Raw genomic sequence first — 24,133 nt, forward strand, 5'->3', positions numbered from 1 at the left:
ATGCCACCATTCATCTCCTATAAAACGAAATTTGGAAAAAAAGAATAATATAAAGAAAAAGAATAGTCAATGTAAATAAAAGGAAATTAAAAGTGACAGTTAACCTAGATAATTTTACTTGCTTATTTCTTCGTTCTTCGTAAAACTAGATAGTTTTTTATTTTTTATTTTTCCTTTCTTCTTCGTGCTCCTTCTCTATGTTTTTTATTTAGTTCAAAAGAGGTGTTCCCTTCCTCCTAGAAATTATGTCTTTATGAAGGGAAGAAGTTTAGGATCTTGGGTGTGACGCCAACATAGACTACAAAGAAATTGGTTAAAATGATTAGAGTGAATTATCTAAATCTTTTTTCTTTCATTTACTCCATTTTTTTAATTTTATTCATTCTATTTTTTTTTAAATTCTCTCCATTTTTATTTATATCATATTTTTGGAGTTTTTTTTAAATAATTTTTATTTATCCTAATGAAATTGAATGTTGACGTCTATTACGCGTACAAATGAATATGTAAAGCAAAATCTCAGTGTCAAAGTATAGTTTAACTATTGAAAAAAATAGTTTGATACTAAATACAATCATCTGACAACCCACTGTCTTTTTTTAAATGAATTTTGTATTTGTAAAGAAAAAAAAGAAAAGGTGACTAATAATATCAAATAAATATAAAAAAAAAGTGTCAAAATATCATTCTCGATTATCTATTAGATTAACAAAATGATAAACTTCTTAAAATTAAATAGTAGCCATTACAAAAGGTTTATGTAAAGTAAAGTAAATTGATACATTCACACCCCACTTTATTGTACACCAACCTAATGGGAAACGGCGTTTTTGAGACCATAACAACTAGTTCATAACCCTTATTCTTGTTCAGGACATACTGCTCATCCTATGCATATTCATACGCACGCGATGACCAGAAACATATGTTGTTTCTTGTCTAGGAGTGATACTGGCAATCCTGTCCACGTCAGAAACATCAAACTCTCCCCCACCATCCTTCGGCGAACGTCGAGCGGGGCTGTTTTTAACAAGTGGAACCGTACTTGCCTCAATCGCACTTCGCATCTTCTTTGTCATGCTCGAAATCACATGGTTCGTATAATCCGTTGTAAGCTTCATGGGTCCTTCCACTTCAACATTCAACCCTCCTTCTCCCACATTATCGTCATTCTTTATTTTCACTTTTACGTGCATGGTCTCTTCGCCAACAATGAAATCGTGCGTGGCCTGCATTCTCACCACCTCATCATCATCATAATCCTTCTTCTTCTTCAGAGTGAAACACCCTCCGCAACCACTATCACCACAAATGTAACGAACCACTTCTGTCTCTGGTAAAGGCGGCGCACAGTATTTCTCCTTAAGCGAATCATAGGAGCCCCCGAATAAGGTGTTCATGTAATTGCATAAAATGCCATACCTCTGGTTTCTCGTGACTCGCAGACTCAGATTAGCGAAAGAACCGTTACCACTGTCCTCGGAGAGGTCGATGTAGACGGCGTTTACACTACCAGAGTAAATCTCTTGGGTTACGTTGATGGTTACGAGGGTGCTACCGAGGGAGTATGTGATTTCCGAAGACAACCCGGTGGTTCCACCCTCATAGTTGTACTTCAGCCTTTTGGTGTTGACTTCCAACGGAAAACGGGTATATTTGAGCCTCACAACACTCTTATTTCCTTCCATTGCCTCTCAAATGTTTATCACTATTTTTATCTCGTCTGCTCTCACTCTAATCCTGCATCTTCATTTATAGGTAAAACTGAACCTACCCACAGATTCCAACTAAGAGTTAAAAGAATGCAAAGAATTATATATGTTAAAAGAGCCAGGAGCATATTTAATCCTACAACTAGAAAAATGTTATCCAGCATCTTTCTTTTTTTTTATTATTTTTTTATCAGCATCTAGCATATTTTTGTGGTCTGATATCCTTCCAGTATAGAGAATTTTACTGTTTTTCTAAAAATTCCAAAACATCATTTAAAGCTTTTGTTTTTCATCCGTTTTTAGTGAATTTGGCAAGATATATTAATTTGTTAATATCTAAATTTAATTTTTAGTATAAATTGAATCAATTATTTTTATAAATTATAACTGTAAGTTAAATAATTTTTTTATACTAAAATGAAATTTCGTTTTCCTAAATAGTAAATGAAATTGATAAGAAATACAAATATAGAGAATGAAAAACAAACATAATTAAAGGGTATAGAGCATTTATTCTCATCCCACTTACCTCTTTCATGTTTGTTCCGTTCCTTGATTTGATCTTACTATTCCTTTTTTTTTTCAGTCTTTCTTTTTACGTTTCATTGTTCTTAACCGCTTTTGATAAAAACTATTCTTACGCACTATGGACAACTTTCCCTCCGCTCCACTCATGGTTCTTCCAAGATATTCTAAGTAATCCAGAAAGAGAATTTCGAATCAAAATTTAGTAATTTTAAGTCAGTGTGATGAAGTGTTTTCACTTGGTCATAGTTGTTTGGTATTTATAGAGACTTTTTAAAACTTAAGTAGGGTAAATCTATGGCTTTGGAAAACAAATCCCTCAAGGGAAAGATTCGAACTAATAGAAAACAGACTTTCAAGTAATTTGATAACCAAATATCGTTTTTCGAAACGCAGTGAATGTATTATTAAGTCGACCTAGGCGATCTAGGATTTGGCCTTGATTCATTATTTAGAACTTAGAACGTCTAAGATTACTATAATAGACCCAATCAAAATTTGAACAAACTCAAATGCAAACATTATCTTGTGAAGGAAAAAAGAGGTCATACCAGGAGCTTCCTCTAAATATATGAGAACATGATGATCAACTTGTAATGAGGTTGTCTTAGTTGAGAAACATAATAACTCAATTGTTGTATAGCAAAAAGCAAATGTTTGTACGAATATTAGTTAAATAAATGTCTTTGACACTCAAACGGGTTATCCAACTTTTCATTAATGTGTGCAAGATTGATTAATACAAGCATGCAAGCTAATACGACACTATTATAGAGTAGGTCAAGACAATCCTTTCTTCATTGGAGACAATGTTCTTGTTAAAAAGTTTATAACGAGAATATTTCTTTTTCTTGTTTTTTTTCTCATTACATGGTTTATCAAATACATAATAGCTAGCTATGATACCATCTTAGGAACTTTTCAAAGCCTCAAAGTACCAACTGCTGAACATTTTCTTCATGACGATGACAGTATCTGTGATGTTCCATAGACTTTCCATGAAACTAAGAGATGAAAGCTGAAAATTTTATTTCTGCATGTGGAAAAGCGTATGTACAAGAGAAGAAGAGATACAGATATACAAGGAACAGAAACAAAAAAAAAAACCTTTAAAACAAAAAAAAAAAAAAGGTCAGGGCGCTACGCCTCAGGAATTAGCGCTGAGCGGCTGGAATCATGATTGAAAGATTGTTATTTTGAGAATAACACTCTTTCACTTCCTCCTCTTCAACCTAAATTTACATCCGCGAAATATGATAGCATTGTTATAGTCGCCATTAGTGTATCCAGCGGCGCTTAAAACCGCAGAGATGTTTTGCTGACCGCTCATGTTCATGACCGGAACATTGCCATTGTTTTGGTTCCCAAACTCCATCTCCTTTCCCTTGACATCATCAAACATCTTCAACAACTCCCCTTTCGGATGTTTCCGAGGTTTTTCAATCTCGACACTCAAATCCCCATCACCGCCGTTACTGCGAATCTTTGCCACAACAGAGACACCATGAGAACTACACGAAGCTACGAAACAGTGCTTCACTGTGATCATGTAAGGAAGCTCTTCATCATCATCACATCTCTTTTCCCTTAAAATGATAACAAGACCCTTTCGATCAGTGTCGCCTCCGTATAAGAAGAAGGAGGACTTCAGAACCCCACCTTGTGCCATAGGGACTTTTCTCTCCGGAAGTTGCTGTGTGCTTCTAGGTCCGTCCAGAGAAACATTTGCCAACAGAAGACCATTTTCGACAGTGATGTTTATCTTAAAATCAAAATCGCCCTTTGCATGGCTTGATGTGTGGTCATGAATTACGATGAATACCTCTTCGTCATGATTATTGCGTGTGATTTTGGTGAGCTCGAGTTCACAGCTTGTCCTTCCAAATAAACAGTATTCTGCACTCCAATTGTTTATAACTTCAGACAATTTGCGGTTCCTGGTTTTACGAAAAAGAACCTCTGAATAATTGTCCAGGGGAAAACTTTCAGAGTAATTGTTGCTACTGGGAACGTTTCCCATGATGGATTCACTCAAATTAATCACAATGGTGAATAATGGTAATATGAATGCTTTCTTATAAATAGGACGCACTAGAGAAAACAAAATCATTTCCCTTGGAAGGAAGCGTTCATCTTCCGCAATGGCTGCTTTTGAATTTGAATATAGAATAGAACCATTTCTAAAAAAATTTCAAAAAAATTTCAATTAGGAAATCCTTTTGTATTTAAATTGTTTATAGTATTCTTATGATAAGAGAAAAGAGGGTGAGTATATGTTGGATGGAAGTTATTACTTACACATGAATTATGTTAATTCGCATTTTAATTATTGATATTTTATTTAAAATAAATTAAAATTTAATTTTGCTTTTTATCTTTGTTTATTATATGATAGTAAGAGAATTGAATATATACTTATTATGCATCATACTATAATTACACAGTAACGAAATAAAAATATATTATTTATATAATAAAAGAATACATAAATATCTCAAAAGAATAGATTATTCATTTACTTAAATAATAAAAGTTAAACAAAAAGACACAACAATTAAATGGTTGAGAAGAAATTACCAGTTAGATGGTCAGGATATTTAAAGAATACATAAATTGAAGTAGTTCTGCTTATTATTGTTATAAATTATAGATAATAATATCTACCCATTTTTATTACATCCTCTTGTCTTTCTTATTTTTAATTTCTAAATTAAATAAATTTTATCTTTTAAAAAATTATTAAATACCAGCAAAACATATTTATTTGGTGGGAAAAAAAAACACCTAATAAAATAATAGAAAGAAAAGTGGTGAGATTCCGTGTTCTGTGGCTTAGCTTACTCACAATAGTTACTTTTATTCCTTATTCTCAGTGCACATAAATTGCTTACATTAATTTGTATGAAGTGATTAATATTAATCTTTGCGGATATGGTGACGCACAAACACATAGCATCATCAACTTATCTAAGCTTACGATTTTTTTTTTATTTGGTGACATCTCGAGATTAGGTTCACCAAGTGATACATGCATTGAAATTAAAATTATAGTTTTGGAATTCATTTACATTTTCAGTTTTAAAAGCCGCTTGCAATTTGAAAGAAATATTTACTTTTTCATGTTTTTAATAAATAATATTTTAGTTTTTTAAGAATTTTAGTGAATAATATTTACATCCTTTTATGTTTCAATAAAGTGGCATATTTTTTCTCATAATTTAAGATATTAGTAAAATTTCAGAGAAAATATTTATCAATCAGTGCAATAAAATAATAGTGTCAATCAAAAGTTGATGCAACCATTTGTTTTGCGATTCTAAAGCCATAGACTTAAGTAGCGAATAAGTTAATGACAATTTATCTCTAATTTTTAAATTGATTTTTTAATTGAAGTAATTTAGTATCAATCAAACCGACGTTGATCTCCTTTTAGTTTGAAGTTTATTTAATTTTGGGGCAATTATTTTTAATATTAATTTAATTTGTATTTGCTTGAATAATTATAATAATTTAAAAAAAGCTTGTGAGATAATACTTCACTTTTCAACAAAGTAAAGTATAAACGAAAAATATAAAAATTATGGATCATGAAAGAACTAATTGTAAATGAAAGAGATGAGTTTGAATGAAGGAGATAATCATGATACCGTGAATTAAAGATATGTATATGGTGAAGGAAATAAATATTGGATAAATGAGATGAGTTTGTAAAAATTTAATGTGAATAAATGAGATCAGTCTTATGATATTTATATAGAAAATAAGAGAAGAAAAGTGTCATTAAGAAAATTTGTCATTTTTAAATTTAGATATTCAAATTAAAATAAATATATTTTCGAAGTTAATCTCATTTGTTTTTAATATTTATTTTAGTTGACATTAAACACTAACATAAATATTTCTACTTGTTAAAAAAGCATTAAAAATAGTTAATTATTCATATAATTGGTTAAGTTTTCTCTACTAGCGTCCAACCTTAGACTCTATTAATGTTGGTTAAATAGATGTTAATCTCATATTAATATTAGTATTTTTTAAACAAAGTTTTAAAAAAAAATTACAGATTTTTGAAATTAATCTTTTGCTTGAAATCTATTAGTATTAAACAAATATTTAATAAATTTTAGTTTAAATAAAACAGAACCTGTTTTACATTCGTTATTTTTTTGTTAGCTTTATATTTGTGTTTATCCTATCTCAGTTATTATTTTTCTCCTTTTCTCATATATTTATCTCTTAGGTGTGTATATTAATCCAAAGGTGTGATGGATCGTTTTTCTTTCTACATTTAAAATAATAATTATTTGCCACACAATTATAATTTGACCATATTCAAGAAGTATATTAATTTCTTTGGTCTTTACTGTTATATATATCTACTTTGAGAGAATTAGAGTTGTATGCATCATTATTGATATAAAACTCTAAACTTTAAGTAGACAAGAACTATAAAATTATATGACAATAACCATATAAATTGTGGAGGTTGTGGGGGTAAGGATAAGGGTAGGAACTCTGAAGTTGAGGCATGGCGTTTTTATAAAGGGAGACAACATTGTTATCCATCTCATTCTCCATCCGATGCCCCATTTTGGAAAACACACGATTCGTGTATTCCATGGTAAGCTTCATGGGATTTTCTACCTCAACACGCAACCCAACCCTTCTGTCGTTAGCCACACTTTCGTCGCCAACCATGAAGCCGTGTAACCCTTTCACCATCTCCACACATTACCGTATTACCGTTGTCTTTGCCGACTACAAACAAAGTCTCATGAGATAAAATAAGAAATAGACACGGATTTATATACATATACCTATATAAGATGTTTCACTTCCATCACCTGTTTCACGACAAAAGTAACACGCAAGTTCCGTGTCTGGCAAAGGTGGCACACGATAGTTCTGCCGAACCAATTCAAAGGAACCAGATAGATTAGTGTGCATGCTACTCAGAACACCGTACCTGTCGTTTGCTGTGAACCACAGTCTCAGAATGGCAGAAGAACCCCTTCCGTATTCCACCTTCACCTCCACGTATACTAAGATTACACTGTCGCTTCTGTACGTCTCAGTTATGGTGAAAACCAGATATCGCTTCCCCACTAAGTATGAAATGCACCTTACCACACACTCCTCACCCGTTTGATTATTCATGTATCTCTTCTTATCACTGTACACATTCAACGGCCCAGACTTGAGCCACATCACGTTAGTGTTTGCGTTTGGTGTGTTTCCGTGCATCTGCATTATTGCTTCTGAAATTGTTTACTTTCTTAATGAATGTGCGTATTCTCAGTTATATAATCTTAGGTGAAAGTGATACGATCATATTCTTCGCGTTCAAAGAAAGCAAGCAAATGTGCTACGAGATAATAAGGAAGAATCAACAGAGAGAACAAAAGTTCCACTTGTGGCTTGTCAGATTGTGCGATTCGAGTTTTGTTTTACACCTGTGCCGTGCTGCATTGCAAATTGATGGAATCACGAGTAAAAGCATATTGCTCATTTGCATGATTCTAATGGAGATGTTACAGAAAATTTAGAACCATGTATGTATGTACACACAGTAGAAATGGATTAAAGCGACTCTAATATTCCGTAAGTCATAGAAATATTACGGTTATAATGAGTTGAAAAACTTACATTAGGATCACAGTTACTGTCATAATATAGGACCGATGCTTCTTTTTTAATTTGATAAATATTCGTTTGATGTTTTCCATTGACAAAGAATAATATGCATATCTTACATTATAACGACAAGAAAGATATTTGAATTCCAAAGTAAAATCATGATGCTACGAAAGAATATGAATATTAATTATATCGATGATAAATTGTATTTTAACTTTATTCCTTTTATTTGTCCAAATTAATATCAGAATTTTTTATTTTTTATGTGAAAAAGTTTAGTATGTTGTAAACTAAATTTAGAACATGCGTCAAAGATTGAAACAGTGTTTACAGAAGTACTTAAAAACAAGGTCATCGTATTGGTAGCAGAATTCAAACCTATAATGAGTTACAAGTTTGATTAGAATATAATTGATGAACTCATGCAATTGAATAAAATATGTAAATGAGAAATTATTATTGTCTGAAATCAATATAGCCTTCGTTAATTTTCACGTTTTTCGTTTTTCATCAGCAGAAGTGAATTCAATAAAAGGTACAATTTGCACCATGACAATATATATTTATATATGTTAGTTCTTACTACAAAAACAAAACTCACCCAAGTTACTACTACTGGAGATGACAAAGTCAGACTATACTCCTTAGTCGGTCTGTCAGTCGCTCAAAACAGTTTGTCGATTTAACAAATTTTACAAATAAAAAATTAAAAAATTGACAAAAAATTGGCGGACCAGTTTGTCGATATGCTTTAACCTGTTTTGTTATGGCGGCCTAACTCTTTTTGATGAACTAATGACAAATCGAAACAAAATAAACAGAGTAGCACATTTTTGTCACCTCTAATAATGGCAATAGATAATAGTTGAAACAGATTATATGACTGAAAAACACAAATATGTTGACTTAGTTTCACTGCAAGAAAACGTTGAAATTACCAACTCACGGGCATCTCGTCAGAGTACCAACGGCTTCTTCATAAAATTCACAGTCCTGAAATATGAGAGAACTGTTATAATTGCCTTCAGTCCATCCACTCGAGCTTATAAGGGACGTGATGTTTTGCTTGCCGCTAATGGTGTAAAAGGCCGGAACAGCATCTGAACTATTGTTCTTTCCCCCAAAGCTAATGGCAGGGACATTATTACCATTACTTTTGTTGGAAAGCTCCATCGGAAAATCAGAAGTAGTAGGATTAGGGCACCACCCTTTTCCTTTAACATCATCAATCATGCTCAACAAATCACGTTTGGACTGCATGTAAGGCTTTTCAATCTCAAAACTCAAACCTCCATCACTCCGATCACTGCGAATCTTCGCCTGAAGAGAGACACCATGAGAACACCACGCAGAAACAAAATAGTGCTTCACAGTCATCATGTAAGGAAGCTCCTTATCGTTATCTCTTCTCTTTGCCCTTAAAACGACAATAAGACCCTTTCGGTCATTGTCACGTCCGTATAAGAAGGAGGAGGATTTGAAAACCCCACCTTGCGCCATAGGGGTTTTCCTCTCGGGAAGTTGCTGCAGGTATCTGGGTCCGTTTAGAGTAAGATTTGCTAAAACAAGACCTTCTTCCACTCTCATGTCCATATGAAAATCAACGTCGTCCTTGCCATTGTTTGATACATGGTCACAGATATCGATGGATATCTCTTCTTCACGCTTGCTGCGGTTGGTTTTGGTCAACTCGTATTCGCAGCTTCTCTTTCCAAATGAGTAATAATCAGCTTTCCAAGTGTCCTCAACTTCATGCCCTTTGCGGTTCTTAGTTCTGCGTAATACAGCCACGGAAGAATCGCCCAGAGGAAATCGCTCCGAGTAATCGCAGCTACCGTGACAATTTCCCATGATGGAACCTTTGTCTGTGTATTGGAACTCTGTGTTATGTGGCTATGGATGCACTTACACAATGCCAAAATAAACACGTTGTAGCGTCCATCTTCAGCAAAGGTTACTTTTGGATGAAGGTTCTTTGACAAACCCTAGAGAGTTCAATAGAGACAGCGAGATAGAAAAGTAATGATATTAAATGGAGAATGTTATTCTCTTATATGTGGCTTGTTTTATTCTTTATAATAACATTTTCGTTTGATGCCAAACATCATTCCTTATTCTAAGTGTGGCATCTTTTGGAATAAAGGATCTATCGTGATGCACAAGCTATTGCACCATGATGTAAAAGCTTATCCTACAGAAAATTAATTATTAGGTATATTGAGTCTCCATCTTTGAATGTGTCATAGCTATATCAATGGCAAACCTATGAAGTCTCACATGCATGATCAGAAGGGAAATAAAAAACATTTAAGAAAAAATTTATCTTTAAATGTTGGTACAATTAAATAATGTCTATTATTTTTCTCAATAATTAAGCATCAATTAGTGTTTTTAAGAAAAATTGTTTTAGATTATCATCTAATCATAAGTCAGCATATAATTATTTTAAAAGTTATAACAATGTTTAGTTTTGTGATATGACACTAAAATTTATTAGGGTGAAGGGTGCAGTATGCAATATCCAGAAAAAATTCTCTGTTTTTGCTCTATGAATCTCAACAATACCTTGTTCAGTTATGACTAAGTAATTAATACAAAGATGTAAGATTTCTAGGTACACCAAGATTACCAAAAGCACCCCTTGATACATCAATTACCAGTCACTGGTTGGCTATTGAAGGTGTGCATCCTGCAATTCCTGAAAACGTTCCAGTTGAAGCTATTTTTTCCAGATTTAAGCACAATAAAATTGAATTAACCTCTTTAATGCTCTAAGTTCCAATTATGCTCATTCTCTGTATGATAATATGATCAATTTCCCTATCTAGCCAACCTGCTATATTGTTCAAGATTATAACCTTAATGGTACACTGAATTTTGTATTTTACCAAACTGTATGAGGCTCATGATGAAGTTTGATTTTCCTGACATTGACATATTTGTTTGACCTGGTAGAATATTTGGGATTGATATGGTATTATTTTAACAGTGGAATAAAAGAAGGTACCGGTGAGTTAACTGCTTGTGAAATCTTACTTTTCCATCATGAAGAAATAGGCATTCCATGGGAAATTGCAAAGCTTGGAATAAGGAGTAAGGAAAGGAATGTGGGGAACTGTTCAGAAGATTTCTCATTCAGCTTTTATGGCTCAAGTCAACACAAAAATAACTCTTGCACTCTATTGGAGCCAATGATAACTCAGAGGAGGATCGAAGTGTTGCTTCTCCTGAGAAACCACAAGGTGTGAACATTCATAAGATGCTAGTTATTGGTGGTGTTGTAGCTCTTGCTTGTAGTCTGGACAGGAGTCTAGTGACCAAGTAAGTATCTTTTATTTGGTGTTGTAGAAGATTTGCTAATATAGGTAAAAGATAGTTAGAAATGGAGAATAAATGAATGCTTTTAAATGACCTTCTATTATATAATAATATTTTGATTTACATTTAACGTTTATATTTAATTTTAGGTTTATATTATTTTATTCTGGTTTCTTATTTTAAGATCCTCGCAAGTTGCAGCGATTTTGAAGAATTCTTGTAAATAGCAGCTGTTTTCAAGAACCCCTCAAAACTGCCGAAAAGTATTTGTTGATGATTTTTTTTTTTACCGTTTTTCCAATCGCGAAAAATGTATTTACCAAATGGTTAAAATCGTTGGTAATGTAAAAAAAACATAGTAAAATCCCATATTTTTTTTGTAGTGTGCTGTAGTATTTTTCTTTTACAAAAAAAAAAAGGTTAAAAACAAGGATAGAAAGTTAATTGTTTTTTATGCTGCTGTGTACATTCATTCATTAATGAAGATATTTAAATACGGAAATACAAATTGTTAACTACTACTAATACAAAACAAAATTATAGGAGCAATAACAAAAATATTTGTTAAAAATATGGTCATTAATTAACTATTCTACAACTCTTTGCACACATCCACAGTCTTAACAAACTCCTTAAACCAAAATATTTGTAAATATTTTGTTTGAAAGATGATAGTTTTAAACTGACGGATCCTTAAAATGCAAATACCAAACAACCCTTTTAACTTTTGAAAAATAGCTACCTTTAGAGATTTAGTGAAAAGATTAGCAATTTGGTCTTCACTTCCATAGTAAATTAAATCAATGACTCCATTATTTGTAAGCTTCCTCAAAAAATGGTATTTTACATCTATATGTTTGTTTTGTCCATGTAAGACGATTTTTGAAAAGTTTGATTGTTGAATTATTGTAATAGTAAATTGTTGTTGACCCTTACGACAATATGCATATGTGTAGTTCTTTAAGTATTTTTCTCAACCAAAGAGCTTGATAGATACATGTTGTAACACATGCAAACTCTGTTTCAATTGTAGATAAAGTGATAATTGGTTGTTTTTTTTTATGATAATGGAACAACCCTTGGGAAGATGAGTCAACTCCCAAGTATTTGTGTTCAAGGGCTGTAATTTCTTCATCCATTGTCTTCTTCCATTTGGGCTCTTCCACAACTTCTTCAAAAACTACCAGATCATAAATCTACAAATATACCAAAATGAGTAGCTTCTTCATTAATTCTATTTACCATAAAATCCTCTATCCATGTTGAAGTTCATTCACTAGTTTAGTTGCTTGTTGCTTACTCAGTACTCTATTAGTGATTACCTCCCCTTTTCATCTTCACTGTTAAAATCAACTTGTATTTGTTTTTTAACTTTACTTGCACCCCAATTCCTAAATAGGCCCTTATCAAACACCATATGATGACTAATTACCATTTTGTTGGCAATAGGATTGTACAATTTGTAAGTTTTTTATTGCTCATTAACACAAAAAAAAATACAATTTTCTCCTTTTTCATCAAGTTTCTTCCTCCTCTGATATGGTATATGGACATAAGCAACACACCCAAAGATTTTGAAATAATCTACTGTTAATTTTCTATTGTTCCAAACTTCTTGTGGTGTCATATTTGAACAATTATTGTGGGGCTTCTATTCAGAATATGTATGCTCCAATTAACTCCTTTAGGCCAGAAAGCTTTTAGAATTTCACTACTTTTTAAAAGAGTTACCATGTTCAAAATTGTATGATTCTTCTTTTCAAAAATGTGATTTTACTTAGGTGTGTATATTGTAGTCAATTGTTTCTTTATTCCTTGTTCATCACAAAATTAATAAATTCTTCTAAATTGTATTCTCCAGCACAATAACTTGATTAGAGTTCATGCTTATTTTTCATTTAGAGTTTTGAAACTTTTAAAGACTGAAAAATTCAGATCTTCATACAAATAATAAACCCAAGTTTTTCTATTAAAATCATGAATGAACGATATAAAATATCATTTACCTCCATTTGACATCAGAGTGATGGATCCACATAGGTCTGTATGCACGAGCTCCAATTGAAAGTTTCTCTACTACACAAGCCTTCTCAATGAAAAAAACTACAAAATTGAAGTTGACTACGAACACTATGCCTAAAAATAAAATTATGCATTTAGGTTAGAGAATAATATTGATTTAATGGCTGATATGCTTACTAGAAAGATGATTTCTTCAGCTTTTGTCTTTTCTTTTGTTTCTTCTTATAAAATGGTTAAATTTAAAAATAAAAACTATAAATATGATTATTTTAATTTTTAAAAAAATATTTAAAGTGTGAATTTGTAAAACAAATATGAAACTAAAAATGAGAATCTCCTTTAGCTATCTGAGATATATGTATTTGACATTACATATAAAAAAAATATTTTCAAGCTTATAAAAAAATTTAAATTTAATAAATTTCAATTACCAATTCTACAAAATATTAAAAATTAATTAATTTTTAAGTAAATTACTTGATTATAAAATTTATCAAACATCTCAATTTATAGAAACAACATCTTTTAAATAATTATATGATAATTTAATTAATCACTATACAAATTATCTAAACAGTCATGTTCATATACCTGTAATTATTAGTGTAAAGAACTACACCAACATAGCAAAAATGTTAAAAATCCTTTTACAATTTTTTTTACACAATCCTTAAAATCATTAAATGTTTATTATCATTATAAAACTATTTAAAAAAAACTAACGCTAAGAAATAAAATAAAAATTATACGACTTATTTTTACACCCATCTATATTGTTATTTAAAATATTATAAAGGTATTTATATAATTTTAAAAATAATCTGAAACTTAATTTAAGGATTATTATAATATAAATATAGTATATAAAGGATTGAGAGAAGCCACAAACAACAGAAAATTCAATTCTATTTAAGTGTTTTTAGAGAAACACTAACTCCCAATCTTTTGTTTCCTCACAGCATCGCCTCCTCTTTCTCTCTAGCCTTAACCTAACAATGTCACTCTCAATAACAAAGTTAAGGTTCTGTATTTCTTTTTCCATTTCCAAGTTCTCTCCTTTTCTTCCAAACCCTTCTTCTATCTCTTCCTTTCGCTTACACTATCACTCTCAGCCTCCTTCAGTTGATGTTCACGAAGTCGTCTCCCAATTTCATCGCATGTTTCATATGCGCCCTATTCCTCCCATTAACCAATTTCAGCAGATCTTGGGATCTCTTACAAAGATGAAACACTATTCTACAACTATTTTCCTTTTTAAGCAAATGGAGCTCAAAGGAATTCAGGGTAATCTTGTCATTCTCAACATCGTCATCAATTGTTTGTGCCACTTAAGCCAAATGCCATTCTCTTTCTCTATTCTTGCCAAGATTCTCAAACTGGGTTATCATCCAAGTGTCATAACCTTAACTACCCTCATGAAAGGTCTCTGTCTTAACAGTGAGGTCAAGAAAGCACTAACCTTTCATGACAAGGCAGTAACACAAGGATTTCGATTTGACCGCGTTAGTTACGGGACTTTGATCAATGGCTTGTGCAAGGTAGGAGAAACCGAAGCTGCCATCAAGTTGCTCAGAATAATAGAAGGAGGATTATGTAAGTCTAATGTTGTAATGTACATTGACTCTCTATTCAAAGATAATCTTGCAAAAGAGGCTTATGATTTGGTTATTAAAATGATATCAAATAACATCATGCCTAACGCTTATATCTATACTATAATGATTGATGCTTTATGTAAGGAAGGAAAGATAAAAGAAGCTAAGAATGTGTTAGGTGTGATGGTGAAAGCTTGTGTGAAACCTACTAGTGTTACACTTAACATTTTAATAGATTGGTATTCCTTAGTTAACGAGATGAAAAGTGCTAAACACATATTTAATGTTATGACCCAAATTGGAGTAACTCATCAGGTTCGCAGCTACAATATCATGATTAATGGATTATTGAAGAGTAAAAGAGAGGATGAGGCCATGAATATCTTTCAGGAAATGCATAAAAGGAACATGGTTCCTAACACAGTGACTTACACTACTCTTATAGATGGTTTATGCAAATCTGGGAAAATAAGTTATGTTTGGGATCTTATTGATGAGATGCATGATAGAAATCAACAACCAGATGTAATCACTTACAATTGCTTGATACATGCTTTGTCCAAAAACTATCATCTAGACAAGGCATTTGAATTATTCAAGACAATGATGGAAAAGGGAATTCAGCCGAGTATGTACACCTGGAATATACTTATTGATGGAATGTGCAAAGGGGGAAGACTTGAGGAGGCACAAGAGACCTTTCAAGATCTTTTAATTAAAGGGTACCGTTTAAATGTATTTTGTTATAGTACTATGATCAATGGTCTTTGTAAAAAGGGTTTGATTGATGAGGCATTAACCTTATGGTCCACAATGAAAGAAAATGGTTGCTTACCTGATGCAGTAACTTTCGAAATAATGATTAGGGCCCTCTTTGAAAAGGATGAGATTGATAAGGCAGAGACATTTGTTCGTGAAATGATATTTAGAGGCTTGTTGACATGATGAAAGGTGAAACCTCATTTCTGTATTAAGTTAAATTTGTGTAGTCCTACATAACCTACTTGAATGGTTGCTATATGTTGTATCTGTTTGATGGAAGAAGTGTGACCTTTCTGCAATTGATGCTTGTCTTGCTACATATTGGATGTGAAGAGTTGAAAATTTTTTATTTTGTGCTCGACATTTTCACTGCTATAGAACTTCTGTGTTTTTTTTTTTCATTGCATTGTCTGTCAAGACCAAAACCGTGATTTCCCTCCATAAACTCTAATGGCTTTTTTTTTTAAGTTCATTTAACTTTTTAGAGGTTCTCTACCACTTAAGGTAATTGAGGAAGTTTACTATCATACTATATTACCTTATTGATATTGATATAACTCATTACAAGTTTTAAATTGTGTAAATAACCTTCAATCCATTGAAAGAGAGGGCCCACTAGTAAATCAATGTAATTGAAATTTTGGATATTTTGTTATCAAGTTGTAGCATATGCCATGACTCTTTCTGGTGTTTGCTGCAGCATCCTGTCTCTTGAATATTTTACCTTAACTTCAACAAATTCTACAATATCACACCCTCCTTCGTGTGTGTATGATTACAAAATAGTTGAGTTGTTATCACTTAAGTTATGAGGTGCCTCCAATTGATAGTTTCATAAGAAAACTGCAATTAACTTAACATTGTATCGTAACAAGCAGTAAACGGTGGCATTTTAAAGATACAGTTCTTTGTGGGATTATAATATGCATAAGAACATTCTGAACACAAATGGAATTCATTTGCAACTATATCAAAATCAGAAAATTATTATCATAGAAATTTATTTTTTATTTGTATGTGATAACTTCTCCCTTCTTTACTTCTTGCTTCCTACTTCTTTCCTTTTTTGCTTTTCAATTTCTGAAAATTTTAGGTGATCTGCAGTGAAACTATAACGGTCACCTGATAGATCCTGGGAGACTGGGACTTCATCAGAAGTGTGAAATTGTCTGCTATGTTACTGTCCCATGTATATTCTAGATATGTTTTTTTTATGCTTCTTGCATCTATGGTTTACATCTATTATGATTGCCTATATGTTGCTGTCTTGTATAACTCATTGTGTTTTATGACTTCAATTCACATGGTGTGAATAAACATAGTCAAATCTGTTGCAGAGACTTAAAACCAGTCGCAATATTCATTCACTAAATTCTTGGAATGCAGATAAGTTCATTTAATCGCACATATGAACAAAATAAAATTGCTTAGCAGAGCAAATAGTTCATTTATGCATACATCATGTTCCACGGATAAACTTCAAATTTTATTACCAAACTTTGTTATGTCATATTCAATTGAGCTTTTTGACACAAGTTATCCATTCATTACAAGTCCACGATCCACTAGTGGGTAAAGAAGAAAAATTATATTTTTAATTCATAGTACAATTTTAATCTTGTTTAATTTTTTTTACGTACCATGCCCAATTCATCTATATAGCTCAAAGGCTAATGACGTTTTGATAAGAACATTGGTCTAATAATTGGGTCCATAGTCTTATAGTTTTATCTATTCATAACTCAATTATATCTAGCTATCTTTTCTAAATGTCATATCAATAGAATAAAGACATATATAATCAATTCACAACAATTTTTGACCGTAAATTTTTGTATAATATTATATGGGATTAAACTCAGTAAAATTGTAATTAGTTCTTGTCTTTAATAATTTTAAAAATAAATAGATTTAATCACTCTCACTTAACTTAATAATAGTAAATGGTAAGATTTAAATAAAATTTACTTCTTAACATATTATTTAAATTTGATTTAATATTTATCCTAACAAAATTAAATGTCTATTATTATATTTGAGATGTACATATTTAAACTTGAGTGTGTGATCGATTTCTGAGTGAAGAAGAGAGACAGAGGTTCCATTAATCCTCCATGGGAAACACTCAAACTACCAATTAATCTGAGCAGTTTCCTTTGAGCAACTCACCAGTGATCTTCCTCCCCAAATGTAAAAGAATATTTGTTTATTATAAAAGGAGCATCGATCAATTAGCTTATAATTTTCATTTGGACCACTAATAAGAAACGGACTTGAAATAGTATTTTTGTTATTAATATACATTCTTATTCTAATCATGTTTGAAGTTAGTCAACCAGGTCACGACATTGTCAATTTAATAAATTTGATTTAGTTTCTAAATACATAAAAGTACGAATTGGTCCAAACTTTACACTTTTATATCAATTTGATTTTGAAAAGTACAGTTTAGTATTATGTTGTCCTCAAAATTACAAATAGTAGAAATAGTCTCACATTTTTTTATCAGCACTTTTTATAAATATGTAACTTTTGAAATCCAAAGCGGTCTCACTCAGGTAGGATGTAACAATGGCATTCTTTACATTTCAACAGATAAAGTCAGATTTTAAGCTTCTACAATGTGTAAAGTATTTTACATTTTCAAAGACTTAATTAATTATTTAATCAAATAATTAAAAAATAAAATATTATTAGATTTTGAAGAAAGGTATAGTAAAAAATATGGATCTGTATTATTATTTGTGGAATTATTATTTGTAGAAGCCTTCAATCATTATTTGTAGAAGCCTTCAATGATTGTTTCTCTTTCTCTTATTAGCAAATTTTTAGTTCATGAATCAACAAAAGAACTTTACAACTCGTCAATTGAAAGTTTGTCTACTACACGAGCTTCTTTAATGGAGAAAACTACAAAATTGAAGTTAAATACGAACATTATGCCTAAAAATAAATTTATGCATTTAGGTTAGAGAATAATATTGATTTAATGGCTGACATGCTCTTTTGTTTTTTCTTATAAAATGGTTATATTTAAAAAAAAACTATAATTATAATTTATTTTAATTTTAAAAAATTATTTAAAGGGTGAATTTGTAAAACAAATATGACACAAAAAATGAGAATCTCTTTTAGCTATAGAGATATAGGTAGTTGACATTACTTATAAAAAAAATATTTTCAATTTGTGCTTATAAAAAAATAAAATTTAATAAATTTCAATTACCAATTCTACAAAATATTAAAAATTAATTAATTTTTAAGTAAATTACTTGATTATAAAATTTATCCAAAATCTCAATTTATAGAAACAACATCTTTTAAATAATTATATGATAATTTTATTAATCACTATACAAATTATCTAAAGAGTCATGTTCATATACCTGCAATTATTACAGTGAAAAACTAAACCAACATAGCAAAAAAAGGTTAAAAATCCTTTTACAATAATTTTTACACAATCCTTAAAATCATTAAAAGTTTATTATCGTTATAAAAGTATTGTTTTTTAAAAAAACTAAAGGTAAGAAATAAAATAAAAATTATATGACTTATATTTACACCCATTTATATTATTTAAAATATTATAAAGATATTTTTATAATTTCAAAAATAATAATTTAAGGATTAAAGTAAAATACTAGACAGAGATTATTATAATATAAATATAGTATATAAAGGATTGAGAAAAGCCATGAACAACAGAAAATTCAATTCCATTTGTGTTTTTAGAGAAACACTAACACCCAATCTTTTCCGCACAGCATCACCTCCTCTTTCTCTTTTGTGTTAACCTAACAATGTCACTCCCAATAACAAAGTTAAGGTTCTGTATTTCTTTTTCCATTTCCAAGTTTTCTCCTTTTCTTCCAAACCCTTCTTCCTTCTCTTCCTTTCACTCTCAGCCTCCTTCAGTTGATGTTCATGACGACGTCGTCTCCCAATTTCATCGCATGTTTCATATGCGCCCTGTTCCTCCCATCAACCAATTTCAGCAGATCTTGGGATCTCTTGCAAGGATGAAACACTATTCTACAACTATTTCTCTTTTTAAGCAAATGGAGCTCAAAGGAATTCAGAGTAATCTTGTCATTCTCAGCGTCATTATCAATTGTTTGTGCCACTTAGGCCAAATGCCCTTCTCTTTCTCTATTCTTGCCAAGATTCTCAAACTGGGTTATCATCCAAGTGTCATAACCTTAACTACTCTCATGAAAGGTCTCTGTCTTAATAGTGAGGTCAAGAAAGCACTTACCTTTCATGACAACGCAGTAGCACAAGGATTTCGATTTAACCGAGTTACTTACGGGACTTTGATCAATGGCTTGTGCAACGTAGGAAAAACCGAAGCTGCCATCAAGTTGCTCAGAATAATAGAAGGCGGATTATGTAAGTCTGATGTGATAATGTACGCCACTATCATTGACTCTCTATTCAAAGATAATCTTGCAAAAGAGGCTTATGATTTGGTTATTAAAATGATATCAAATAACATCATGCCCGATGCTTGTACCTATAATATAATGATTGATGCTTTATGTAAGGAAGGAAAGATAAAAGAAGCTAAAAATGTGCTAAGTGTGATGGTGAAAGCTTGTGTGAAACCTACTAGTGTTACACTTAACATTTTAATGGATTGGTATTCCTTAGTTAACGAGATGAAAAGTGCTAAACACATATTTAATATTATGACCCAAATTGGAGTGACTCCTACAGTTTACAGCTACAATATCATGATTAATGGATTATGTAAGAGTAAAAGAATGGATGAGGCCATGAATCTCTTTCAGGAATTGCATAAAAGGAACATGGTTCCTAATGCAGTGACTTACACTACTCTTATAGATGGTTTATGCAAATCTGGAAGAATAAGTTATGTTTGGGATCTTATTGATGAGATGCATGATAGAAATCAACAACCAAATGAAATCACTTACACTTGCTTGATACATGCTTTCTGCAAAAACTATCATCTAGACAAGGCATTTGAATTATTCAAAACAATGATGGAAAAGGGAATTCAGCCGAGTATGTACACCTGGAATATACTTATTGATGGAATGTGCAAAGGGGGAAGACTTGAGGAGGCACAAGAGACCTTTCAAGATCTTTTAATTAAAGGGTATCGTTTAAATGTATTTTGTTATAGTACTATGATCAATGGTCTTTGTAAAAAGGGTTTGATTGATGAGGCATTAATCTTATGGTCCAAAATGGAAGACAATGGTTGCTTACCTAATGCGGTAACTTTCGAAATAATGATCAGGGCTCTCTTTGAAAAGGATGAGATTGATAAAGCAGAGATATTTGTTCGTGAAATGATATTTAGAGGCTTGTTGACATGATAAAAGGTGAAACCTCATTTCTGTATTAAGTTACATTTGTGTAGTCCTACATAACGTACTTGAATGGTTGCTATATGTTGTATCTGTTTGATTGGAGAAGTGTGACCTTTCTGCAATTGATGCTTGTCTTGCTACATATTGGATGTGAAGAGTTGAAATTTTTTTATGTTGTGATCTACATTTTCACTGCTTTAGAACTTGTGTGTGTGTGTTTTTTTTTGTTTTTTTGCATTGCATTAATTGTCTGTCGAAGACCAAAACCCTGTTCTCCCTCCATAAATTCTAATGCCTTTTTGTTTTTCAATTTCATTTAACTTTCTAGAAGTTCTCTACCACTTAACGTAATTGAGGAAGTTTACTCTCATACTATATTACCTTATTGATATTGATATAACTCATTACAAGTTTTAAATTGTGTAAATAACCTTCAATCCTTTGAAAGAGAGGGCTCACAAGTGATTTACAGCTGTACAAGCTTTATGTCTCTTTTAATTGAATGAAATGAGACAAAAAGTATTTAAGTTCCCTGATTTGCATGTGTCTACGTCTTTCTGTACTCACAAAAGTATAAAATTTGTCAAAAAAACATGGAAAATCAATGAAGGTATTTTTAGAAGACAGGAGCTGAATAGTTGATCAAAAGTTGAAGTAGAAAAATACATTTGAGTTTATCCAAAACAAATTGAAATTAGTGGATGGAGATGGCATTACAATGTAGCTTCATTGACATTTTCCTGTTCACTTATAGGAATCAAAAGTCTTATTGAAAATTAATCAAATGCAATGGAAATCATCCACTAAATATTCTGCCCACAAAATTCAGGCATGATGTATTTAGTATTTAATTTTACATTTAAATGTTTTCTATGAATGTTTATTAAGTAGAAAAGTAGATTTACATAAGCAAGAAAAGAAAACAAAGCCTTAAAATCATTTGACAAGAAATCCACAAGTGACAACTAAAATTGAAAAGGAAATACTTGCAAGTCCATCTTAAACATGTATTACTGTCACGTTCAGAAGCAAAGAAAAGGTAACTACTGTCTTAAGCCAACTCGAACAAGACAACCATTTAGAAAATCCCAGTGAGAAGATTAGCAGCAGTGGAGATAGCTGCTCCTGTGATAGCACATTGCACAATATGTTCATGGGTGGAATCATCCAATGTAAGGGCAAGGGTCGCCCCTGTGATTGCTCCCGCAACTGCGCTGTTTTTCTGCATCAAATACAATAAGTTATGACGTTATTATAGTTGTGCATGTTATATTATCAATATAGTGAACACTAGAAAGTGAAGTTAGATCACATAGCACTATGCTGAAAGCAATAGAAAAAGAAAAGGCAATAAAAAGTGAGACACAAAAGCAATTTTTGTCATTCACTGAAAATAGGGAGAGAATGAAAATTATAGAGTTGAAAATGATCCACAAGAATGGATCAAAATATCCCAAAAGTAGGTACTGTTTTTCCGGCAATGAGACAGATGTGCCGATCTGCCATACTGGTTAAATACTAAAGTATTGAAGTTGAGATGTGAAATATGAAACCGATTACTAAAAAGAAACCGAGAGAGAAAAAAGGTGCTACCCAGTCATGAGCTCCACGAGCTTCCTTCAACCCATAAGTGAGACCTGAATACAATCCTGCGGCCAATCCTGCATTCAAAACAATCTTTTAAGGTCCATCTGGCACTTAAATAGGGGAAAAAATCGTGCAATGCTGGCAAACTCATCGGAGTAAATAGAACAGATACAAGAGGGAAATAGAAAATATTGAAACCCAATCTGTCATTTGTAACTTTGGTGGCAAATCTAAGTTATTACACAGCTTAAAGCATTCACTGTTTTTAGAAAATTCACATTTTAATATAACATAAGCAAATGGTATCCTGGTTAGGTAGAGGGAAATTTCAATACCCCATTGTAAGGACTCTTTGCCCGTGCTCATCACCTGAGGATTAGAGAAAAAAACAACAAAATTAACAGCAAGAAAAAATCATACGGTATGTTCACTTGAGGTATATATTATATAATTAAAAACTCACCATGGCCTCAAGAGATTTGTTACTGGTCTCTCCTGAATGCACAAACAGAAAAGAACAAAAGATCAATACTCTGACAAATTAAAGCTTTCCACCGCACAGATATTCAGTACAACAATGTTAAGAAAGGGAAATAAAGAATTTGACAAAATTTATTTTCTTTTGTCTTTCGTTGTTGGGTTAATATATATTTTCAACTCCAATTCTTTGAAATATCCCTATTCCGGTGGACCCACACTTCATTTGAAAAAGAAAAAAAAAAGCAAAATGCAATAGTTATTAAAACTCCACTGATAATGAATCTGGCATAATGTACCTCTAAGACCCGGCAACTGATTTTTCTTCGTATTTGAAACTTCTGCAGGCAAACCGCTGCTATTTGCCCCGTTACCTATGAATATGCGTATCATACACATCAATACGTTACCATTCTATAATATTCTTTTTGTTTACAAATTGGATCACATTTACAAGAAAAAAAGAAAGGAACTAATTGAAAAATAATTTACAAAGACAATACAAATCTTAAATCAAGATATATCCAGTTCTTCGTATCATTTCCATAATGTAATTTACAATTACAACAGAAAGTGGAGGAGTGTCGGTTGCACCTTCAACAGCAGAGAAGAAAGCCTCGCGGGACACAGCTTGAACCGCTCCTATCTGAAAAAGAAAAGACATTTGTACAGAGAAAAAGGAAGAAAGAGAAAGAAAAGGGTGTTGTGAGAAATACTCCAGCAGCTTTGACGAAGCTCTCAAGGATGCGGTTGAGAAGAGGGTGTCCAAGATCGAAGAGTCCTTTCTTGTCGAAGCTACAGAGCTCATCAAGAAGAGACCGAGTCTCCAAGTTACTGCTCGTGTTGAGGTTCATCTTAGCTAATATGATTCAAATGCTCTCTGATTCAATTCAGGAGTGGGAACGAAGAGAATGTTGGTAGTAATAGTAAGAGTGGGAGAGAGACGACGAAGTGAAAGAAAGAATAGAATGTAAGAAGAATAGGGGGTTGTAGGACACGTGTGTACACGTGGCTTGTGAGGCAACGAGAACGCGAAGACGGTGCCAACTCATTTGCAACAGATTTCACACTTCACTTATTCCACTACACTATTAATCAGAGGTTAATGATGCCTAAGACCCGTTCCCCTTCTGCACATTTTACAAATTCAACTCCC

The 24,133-nt window shown here is 31.9% G+C and overlaps 4 protein-coding genes across 4 annotated transcripts; 2 read left to right on the forward strand and 2 right to left on the reverse strand.

Annotated features, from left to right (window-relative positions):
* Positions 1–6,577: 6,577 nt before the first annotated feature.
* Positions 6,578–7,489, reverse strand: LOC108322284 (uncharacterized). Its single transcript, XM_052876589.1, has 2 exons — positions 7,082–7,489; positions 6,578–6,995 (listed from the first exon to the last, which is right to left on the reverse strand). The coding sequence occupies exons 1-2, from the start codon at positions 7,485–7,487 to the stop codon at positions 6,910–6,912; spliced, it is 492 nt and encodes a 163-aa protein (XP_052732549.1). The 5' UTR covers positions 7,488–7,489; the 3' UTR covers positions 6,578–6,909.
* Positions 7,490–14,123: 6,634 nt separating this feature from the next.
* On the forward strand, positions 14,124–16,913 carry LOC108322243 (pentatricopeptide repeat-containing protein At1g63080, mitochondrial). The gene is made up of 2 exons (XM_052875735.1): positions 14,124–15,760; positions 16,676–16,913. The coding sequence occupies exon 1, from the start codon at positions 14,210–14,212 to the stop codon at positions 15,752–15,754; it is 1,545 nt and encodes a 514-aa protein (XP_052731695.1). The 5' UTR covers positions 14,124–14,209; the 3' UTR covers positions 15,755–15,760; positions 16,676–16,913.
* A 2,380-nt stretch (positions 16,914–19,293) lies between these two features.
* Positions 19,294–20,992, forward strand: LOC128196100 (putative pentatricopeptide repeat-containing protein At1g12700, mitochondrial). The gene has a single exon (XM_052875802.1). The coding sequence runs from the start codon at positions 19,375–19,377 to the stop codon at positions 20,917–20,919; it is 1,545 nt and encodes a 514-aa protein (XP_052731762.1). The 5' UTR covers positions 19,294–19,374; the 3' UTR covers positions 20,920–20,992.
* An 827-nt stretch (positions 20,993–21,819) lies between these two features.
* On the reverse strand, positions 21,820–23,932 carry LOC108322254 (outer envelope pore protein 16-2, chloroplastic). Its single transcript, XM_017554277.2, has 7 exons — positions 23,694–23,932; positions 23,572–23,623; positions 23,277–23,351; positions 22,964–22,995; positions 22,836–22,869; positions 22,507–22,574; positions 21,820–22,135 (listed from the first exon to the last, which is right to left on the reverse strand). The coding sequence occupies exons 1-7, from the start codon at positions 23,829–23,831 to the stop codon at positions 21,992–21,994; spliced, it is 543 nt and encodes a 180-aa protein (XP_017409766.1). The 5' UTR covers positions 23,832–23,932; the 3' UTR covers positions 21,820–21,991.
* Positions 23,933–24,133: the final 201 nt, after the last annotated feature.

Source organism: Vigna angularis, chromosome 4, assembly GCF_016808095.1.
Source record: "Vigna angularis cultivar LongXiaoDou No.4 chromosome 4, ASM1680809v1, whole genome shotgun sequence".
NCBI lineage: Eukaryota > Viridiplantae > Streptophyta > Magnoliopsida > Fabales > Fabaceae > Vigna > Vigna angularis.